General features: G+C 37.6%; 1 protein-coding gene across 1 annotated transcript; it reads right to left on the bottom strand.

Annotated features, from left to right (window-relative positions):
• Positions 1-2016: 2016 nt before the first annotated feature.
• Positions 2017-6166, bottom strand: LOC115959225. Its single transcript, XM_031077557.1, has 2 exons — positions 4914-6166; positions 2017-3264 (listed from the first exon to the last, which is right to left on the bottom strand). Exons 1-2 carry the CDS (start codon positions 5878-5880, stop codon positions 2033-2035), a joined length of 2199 nt encoding a protein of 732 aa, XP_030933417.1. The 5' UTR covers positions 5881-6166; the 3' UTR covers positions 2017-2032.
• Positions 6167-9173: the final 3007 nt, after the last annotated feature.

Below are 9173 nucleotides of genomic sequence, written 5' to 3'. Positions count from 1 at the left end.
TAACATAATCTAAATATATGTGTGCGAAACTCCTTCTTAGATATTTGAACCTCGACTCTTGCGTCTCACATCTCACAAATATTTATATTTATGGAATGACCATCACACTGAAGGTGCGTGGTGGTAATGTCTAACCATGATTGATTAAGTGGAAAAACATATAAAAAAAAAAGATAAAAAAAAAAGAGAGAATTGATTGCCAATTGAAGCTTAAAAAAGGAAGCTGATGGGCTATCACTAGCTAGGTCTAAGTGTTGATTGGCACCGGAGGAAGCTGACACCCCAAAAACCTTCCAATTCAGTTTTTTTCTACCAACGCCAACTTTAATGTTCTCAAGTCTCAACCATCCAGGATTTTCATCTTCCGCTATAAGTAAAGGATAGTGATTCAAGGCTTTTGTTTACAAACATGATTAGTCTTAGAATTCCTTTTTAATAATACTATAGTTATAACAAGGGGGAATTTGAATGCTGGTTCTATTGTTAAAAGAGAATAGATAATGCCACTAGAAGGTTTATTAGATATTCATATATCCCAAAAATAAATAAATAAATTTAAAGAGTTGAAAGCCAATACTATAATGGACTACATTAGTCTAGAGCTTTACCATATGTCTATATGTACTTTGTAGGATTCCAGGAAAGAATTTCCCGGATGTTCATGAATTTGGATTTCATTAGCATTCTCTGATTGGAGGATCAGAAACCTAAATACACACAAGTACATCATTTTTTCACAAATAGCATGAGAAAGATCATCGAGCTAGAGGGGCTATATATTCAATTAAGTAGGGTCTCACCGCCATAGCAGCTATTAGTATATATAATTTGCCATATGTATTTATCCTTGATTTTAGCCCAAATCAAGGATTCTTACCTATGTAAGATGCCAACTCTAGAGATCTATATACGGAAACTAGAGTATAAATATACAATATACAGTGAATATACATTAGTTCATACATTGTTTGTCATTTTCTTTCTTGTAACTATCTTCAACAGCAGCAACAGGAGTATAAATATAGCAAACACAAAGTGATCCAAGGGTGCCTCAGCTTACAATTATACACTATCAGGTGCTCAGCAATCCCATATGTCAATTGGAACAAAAATTTCATCCAAATAATCTGGCCGACCGTTGCTCCACTCCAATGCTTCCCACCAACTCCTCTCACCCTTTATCTTCTTCAAATCATGACTAGATACTTCATTGATTAATGGATTCGAAAGACTTGGGCAATTATAAAAACTCAACCATTCTAACTTCGGAGCAATGTGTAAACCACTAGAGATGCTAACTAATCCAAGCATGTAATGAAGTGAAATCTTCTTCAAATTTGGGAGAAAATAAGGCGTTCTATGCTCAGCAGGAATTTTGCAGCTTACCATGCTTTTGACGGAGGGACAGTCTTCAACTTTAAGCTCTTCTAAGCTGCATAAGTTATCAAGCAACTCTTGTGTGAAAATAGTGGTCAACTGGGGACATGTGCGCAATGTCAAGGACTTAAGAAGATATAAAGAATTTTGCGGTACTGGTCCCTCCCATATGCTCCTTAAACTCTTCATATAATATATATACAGGTATTCAAGTGATCCAAGGACAATTCTTTCAGCATCATGTGATTCAGATACTATTTCACTGATACCATCTTCTCCATAAGCATCTGCTGTATCTATAATCATTTGAACCTCATTACATTCCCCCACAACACAGCATTTTATTTGCTTCATATTTCTAGTCCCAAAATCAGACAGCTTCTTAACAGTTGCATGCCTGTCCAAGAAAAATGCAGTTGCATGTTGGAGTACATTCTTAATATCTCTAGGGACACCCACACCATTTATATATTTCAAGCATCTCTCCCATCGTTCCACCTCAAACTCAACATCAAGAGGGACTCGGGACATAATGCGCTTGACATGGTGCCCAACAGTAAATCTGAAATGAGATAGCGATAGGATATTCCACTGAAAGTGCCTCAAAAGTTCTACCCTTGGAAAATAGAATTTGAAAGTTTCTAACCTCTTTAAGTTACATACTAACAATATCTTCCACACGTGTATCCCACCGCTCATCATCTGGATTCACATCAATATTCAACTCCTCCAACTGAGACAATGAACAAATTACCCCACAAGGAACCACTGCATTTGATTGCATAGATCTCCTACCATTACCCGTATATCCATAAAATGAAACTTCCAAGCATATCAGATTAGTTAATTTCTTAATCTCCTTAGGTAAATTTATAATCTTTGCCCCTTCAAGATCAAGAACCTCAAGCTTCTCAAGATCTCCAACTTTTGGAGACAACATCATAAGACGATGGCAATCATTTAGAAAAAGTCTTTCGAGGCTTACCAATTGGAAAAGGGAATCAGGCAAAGACTTGATACCGGTCCTGGATAAGTTTAGGATTTGAAGGGTTGGCATGTAATCAAAAAATGATGGAGGAATCACTCTCAATTTGTAGTTTCTAGGAAGGAACAAAGCTGACAGATTGAGGCACCTTGGATTTTCAGGCAAAACAGACAAGTCATTGTCCATCAAGTAAATCTCTTTGGCGTGCTTCCAATCCTCATCCTTTGTTGGCTTAGTAAATACTAAACCACCCTGCGTGATAAATAATCCATGTTGCTCACTTGCTTCAGGTTCCACATCATTGTCTTCAATCTGAAATTCCATCTGCCCACTAGGTTTAAGGATCTTAACGGCTTCATCATCAAACACCACTCCTTGAGGTTTCAGAGTACTTAATACTTGCGGTTGCATTTCCTCAACCTGTATAACCTCTGGTTGTCTTGTATGTGAAGCGACATTCCCAATTTCTTCAATTTCAGATTTGTTTCGTTCAGCTGAATCGGTTCTCTTAACTGTTTCGACATCAAACACCATACCACGAGGCTCTGACACTATTTGTTTTTCACTTTTTTCAGAACCCTGCGTGATAAATAATCCATGTTGCTCACTTGCTTCAGGTTCCATATCATCGTCTTCAATCTGAAATTCCATCTGCTCACTAGGTTTAAGGATCTTAACTGCTTCAACATCAAACACCACTCCTTGAAGTTTCAAAGTACTCAATGCTTGCGGTTGCATTTCCTCAACCTGTATAACCTCTGGTTGTCTTGTATGTGAAGCAACATTCCCAATTTCTTCAATTTCAGATCTGTTTTGTTCACCTGAATCATTCATCTTAACTTCTTCGACATCAAACATCATTCCATGAGGCTCTGACACTATTTGTTTTTCACTTTTTTCTTCTGAAAAAGAAATGAGAAAAAAAGGTTTCAAGTAAATTTATACTTTTCCTGTGCAAAAATGACTCCCTTCCCACCCACCCCCAAAAAAAAAAAACCTACAATGTGTTATGGCCAACAAAAAAAAAAAAAAAAAAAAAAAAAAAAAAAAATATCATTATTAATTTTTTAAAGAACCATATTAACACTCCCAATGTTGGAAATTGCCTCCAAAAAAAAAGTTTGCCTTTTAAGCTAATATCAAACGCACACTTAGTTGAAATTGAAAATTTTTTGCTGAAAGTATTATAGATAAAATTAAAAGGTAACTGGAATAGTACAGTGAAATCTATATGAATAGTACTAAAAAGTGTAATAGAATCCATGAATAGTAGCAAAAATAAACTAAATAATAAAAAAAGTTGGTTTTTTAAACCAATGCCAAACGCAACCTAATACTAAAACCCAGCTAAATATTTGTGATTGTGATGGAGTGCGGTGCAGTTGAGATGAGTGGTAGTGTATTTTGGAGTTAAAAATGTGAATAAGAAAAATAATATATAATTGAAATAGTGATGTAATATTAAAGTTGATTTATGATTATAAAAAATATAGATAGTGTGGGGCCAGGGAACTTATGGTCCGACCCACGCCCTATTAGGGCTCGAGGCCCGTGCGGAGGAGGGTATGTGTCGAGGACGAATCGGGAAAGTCTGAAATGTCGAGGGGAATAGCCGAGGACGACCCTGTCCTCGGCACTCCAGGACCTCAAGGGGAAGAGCAACGTCTTGATGAAGGATGCCCCCAAAAAGCCCCCTGAAAGAGATGTGAGTAGAATGGGACCCACATGGGGGTACGGTGCAAAACTGATTCAGGGTAAACATGTCCCCTCCGCATTAAATGCACCAACCAGCGTCCTGACCATGTTAATGAGAAAAGACGCCTGGGCAGGGCGACTTCGATCATTGCAACTAACAGAAAGTAAGGAGGGACAGCTGATGGGACGGGTACAGAAGTAGGCACCTGCCTGACCAACAAGTGGAGGGAAAAGATCAACCAAGAAGGGTTATATAATGTAAAGGTTAATGCACCAAGAAAGGGGTTAGGAAAAATGGCCAAAAACCAGAGCCTCCCAGCCCGCCTCCAGGAGAAAGACTCCTATGGCGATCACGATTTAATTATGTACGAACACCACGGAAAACCACCGTCTTGTGACTGAGGTCTAGCCTTTCATACACACGCTCTATAAATGATATTGTTTGAGCATTTTTACGTGCGAACCCAATATTATTATGGGTCGTTACAAATCGTGTCCTTACAGATAAATAGGAAAAGTAGAGTCCTTTGAGTTAGATTAACTAAAAATTTAAAGAGATCGATATGAATGCTCTAGGACTACACAAAATTATGTAAAAAGATATAGTTGCCATAATAACAGTATAGTTTATTTTCTATTTATCCTGATTCTTGAGGATAAAAGAAAAGATGGATGATGATGGTGTATGTAAAACAAAAAAAAAAAACAACAACAATAATAATTAAGAAAAATTCAAATTTTTTGATATTGTAATAAAATATAGTGTAAATGAATGTGGATTTTTTTCGAAAAATGGTTCTATAAAACAGAATGCAGGATTTTATGCCACAATCAAATGCGCACGAATAACCAATACCTGGAAACAAGCTTCTACTTGGTTGTTGTTCCGCAGGGTCGTCGCCGTTTTTTAAGAGCTCCTTGGAGATCTCGGTTTTGGCATTCAAATCATAGAAATGGTTGAAGAGGTCCATGCTAGAAGGAGATGGAGAGATCAAAGGAGCTGAGAACAAACTAGAAGGACTGGCCATGAACGCGTTGTAACAAATTGGGCTCAGCTCATGCTTCAGCAAATAACTCTGCGGCTCTATCACCGCCAAGGAAAACACGTCTGGGATCGGCGGCAAAGTCGACGGCGATGGCGATAATATCCCCGGATGATTACTTGCCTGACTTAATATTTCTGCTACTTCTATTTCTTCTTCCAACATAGCAGTAGTTGTGTAATTAGTACTGCTGGGTCTGTCTCTGTCTTTTTTTGATGGGCTGGCCTTTACTATAGCGGCCAGCCTCGCCGCTGGCGAAAAAAACCCATCTGGGATCGGCGGCAAAGCCGACGTCGCCGGCGAGAATTTCCCCGGGTGAGTACTTGCCTGACGTAATATTTCAAGTACTACTTTTTCTTCTTCCAACATAGCAGTAGTTGTGTTAGTACTACTGTTGGCACTGTTTCTATCTCTTTTTGATGGGCTAGTCTTTACCATAGAGGCCAGCCCCGCCACTGGTAAGGGATCTCCGGCGCCGGAATATGATGCTAATGAAGAGTCTGTGAGGCGTTGGACTATGGACATGAAGTCACTGGCTGAGCGTGCATGGATGGTCCTGGGTGAGCATGAATAGATGATTGTGGGTTGGTTAGCATAAATAGATGAATTTTTTTTTTGCTGAATATGAATAGATGGATTTGGTGGAGCCTTTTTGATCTTGTGGGAGATTTTACTGACTCTGAGAGGAGGAGGCCTAGGACCTCGGATTTGGTTGAGTTTCGGTGGTAATAATCTTAATCCCAGTGGATTTGGATTCTGTTTTTCTGCAATTGTGTTCATTTGATGGGAGAGGAGGAGGCCGAGGATCTTGGATTTGGTGGATTGTCGGTGGTGATAATTTTTTTGACATCGGTGGTGATAATTTTAATTCCAGTGTATTTGGATCCATTTTTTTTGCAATTTTTTGTGCCATTGTGAGTTTATTTGATGGAAACGAAAGGGCGGGTGAGGTGCTTTTGGAGATGGGGAGGATGGAGAGAAAGCAAGAAAGAGTGCTTTGTTTTTGAGTTGGGTAATGGGCAATGATAAGCTCAGTTCTCAAAATTCAATTCTCATCACTCAAAACTCTAACTCATATCCCATATCTTATTCTCTATTTTTATCTTTACTTATACAAGAGTGTGTTTGACTTAAATATTTTCTTTAGTTTTCATCTTAAAAACTAAACTCTAACTCAAAATAGTGTAGCCCACACATCTGGTTTGGTTCGAACAGTCCACACTCAATACTTGCGTGGAAATTCCTCTCCAGTTGAGACAAAAAACCCAGCCACCCCACCTCTACCACCACCGACAACCCGCCATCCCGCTTCCTACCACCACAGCCGTTTTTTCTACCCACCACCACACAAATCACAAAAAATCAAACTCATCCACCATAGCAGATCCACTAACACTACTACCACCACCTTCAACACCATAACAAATTACCCCATAAAACTGTAATACCCGAAAAAAAAAAAAAAAAAAGATTTAAAAGGAGGGATATTCAAGTAAATTTATTGTGGGCCCAATTTTATAATTTCTAATTATAAGGGAATTTTTAGAAAATAAGGTTGAAACCCTAGCTATATATAAGCTTATTAAATCAACGTATAGGGAGGGATATTTTGAGAGAGGAGATTACCCAAAGGACTGAAGTAAAGAAGAATTGACTGCACCCTTGAGGTAAGAGCTTAAGAAATCTTGTTCTTTTGTCAAATTTAGACTTTATGTGGTATTAGAATATTTTCTTATATGGGTATTTTGACCAGTAGTGAAACTATTTAAATATTCAAAAGTTTTAAGGATGCAAATGAAGAAAAACTTAGATTTATATTTTTGTAAACTAGATAGTGTACTTGCAGATTTTTCTAGGTTTAGTGATAAGTGTGTATTGAAGTTGTAGATTTAAGCGGGTGAGGGGTCAACTTTCTGCACAGTGTTTGTGTTAGGAAATTGTACCAAATTGATGGATTTGGAGAAAAACAAAGGCCTAGTGAGTATAGGTTTAGGTTTGAGGTCTGACAAGTCATTAAAAAAAAGAGAGAGAGAGAGAGAGAGAGAGAGAGAGAGAAAGAGAGCTGTAATGTAAGTGCTGTACTTGAAGGATGGCAAAATAAATAAATAAATAAATATATATATATATATATATATATATATGTGTGTGTGTGTGGGGGGGGGGGCAGTTAGACAGGAGGTACTATTGAGGCTGTAGGAATTGGGCCTATGGCCCAATCCGAGAACATTAGCTAATCCGAGGATGGCCAAATGAGGTTATAAGGGGAATGATATAAAGAGAAAAGTAAAGATAGTACGAGATAAGTCCAACGAACATCCAAGGAGAAAGGCCATCTCGGGAATGAGAGTCCGAGGTCAGTAAGAGTGCCATATCCTCCTAAACTTTCTTCAAAGTTATATCATAACTAAGAGTTGAACGTTGGATAAAGGGTAAGAAAAGGGGGGCAACAAATATCTCCAAAAAGCTGCCACCTCCACATTAAATGCCTCCCAACTAATTCTCTGGCCGCATTAATGTGAAGGTGATAGCTGAACAGTAGTCAAGCAGCCTTACAACTACTAGTTGATAGTTCTGAGAGGTGTTGGATGGGACAAGAAGGAGTTCCCAGAGTCTAATCTACACGTGTATGGTAGGGATGATACCAATGTTGTAGTATATAGCATGGGAAGATGGACTAAAGAAAGGGATCAGAGAATATTAAGCAATTTTTGTAATAAGACTGTGAACTCTTGTAACTTTGTTCATCGATAAGACATTATAATATAAGTTCACTGACCTGATGGTGGACTACCAGAAACTTGTTATAGATCTTGTGCAACAGCAGAAACTTGTTATAGATCTTGTGCAACAGCAGAAACTTGTTATAGATCTTGTTAACATGTATAATACAATTTTTATTTTTTAAATTATCAATTTATAATAATTTTTTTTTGTTTTATTTTTATTGATTGAAAGGAGCGAAAATGGATAAAATTGTCAATTTATAAAAATGTAACTTTTTTCCATACATGGAATGTGGATACCCTGATGAGGGTCCTCAATTTAGTAGTTTGGATTATTGGATGTAGGCAGTGGTCACCTCAACTCTAGCAATGGTCCTCAGTTTAGTAGTTTGGATCATTGGATGTGGGCAGTGGTCATCTCAACTCTAGCACCAGCTTAGAGTTAGTATTAGGCTTGGTTTGGTCTAAGAGAGTTTTTTTTTTTAGAGAGTTTTAACCTATGGCGTCCACTCCTGATGATAGCTATTTATCATCAAACCATGACACCAATCAATTTTTGTTATAGGCAAAGATCGAATCCCAAATCGTTTATTCAACTATTAGAGATTTTATTAGTTGAACTAATTGGAACTCACAGTTTGGTCTAAGAGAGTTGGTAGTGCTTTCATTATCCATTTCGGTCAACATTCCAAGTTCTAACTTTACCTTCTTGGTCTCTCTTTGGAGCTGTGACTCCAACTCATTGATCTTGATCTTCAATTCATTGATGTAGTACATTGCTTTGATTGTCCACCCTTGACACCACGTCAGAGTTGAAGACGCACTCAGATCTGCACTTCTCAGATAGGGTTTAAAAAAAAAAAATTATTTCCCAAAATTTTCTTCTAAAAAGTAAATTTTAATAATTAATTGCATATTTTTAATTTGAAAATTTAAAGAGAATAAAATTTGGGACATTTAACGATAACATCTAACAGAAGCTAAGGGAGGACTTAATTGAATAAACTTGAAATTTAGAGAATTTGATTGAATGAAAGTGAAATTAAAAAAATTGAATTAAATTTTGGTCAAATTTAGAGGATGCAACTTGTAATTTAGCCACACAAAAAATCTTAAATATAACTAGGTATTTACGTGGAGTAGGTTTAAAGTAGGGGTGTTCGTGGTGTGGTGCAGTGCAGTTTTAGGCAATTTTTAGCACCACACTTTGCAGTGGTTTAGCCAAAACCAAAACTGCACCGCACCTTATTTTTGCGGTCATATGTACGGTGCGGTGTATAATTTATCCTAGGGCTGTCTAGTGACTTGGACCAACTGATCCACCTGCCTAAACCAAAGGTCCACAGGCGG

The sequence above is a fragment of the Quercus lobata genome, chromosome 9 (genome assembly GCF_001633185.2).
Source record: "Quercus lobata isolate SW786 chromosome 9, ValleyOak3.0 Primary Assembly, whole genome shotgun sequence".
Classification (NCBI taxonomy): domain Eukaryota; kingdom Viridiplantae; phylum Streptophyta; class Magnoliopsida; order Fagales; family Fagaceae; genus Quercus; species Quercus lobata.
This window is presented reverse-complemented; position numbering and strand designations above follow the sequence as displayed.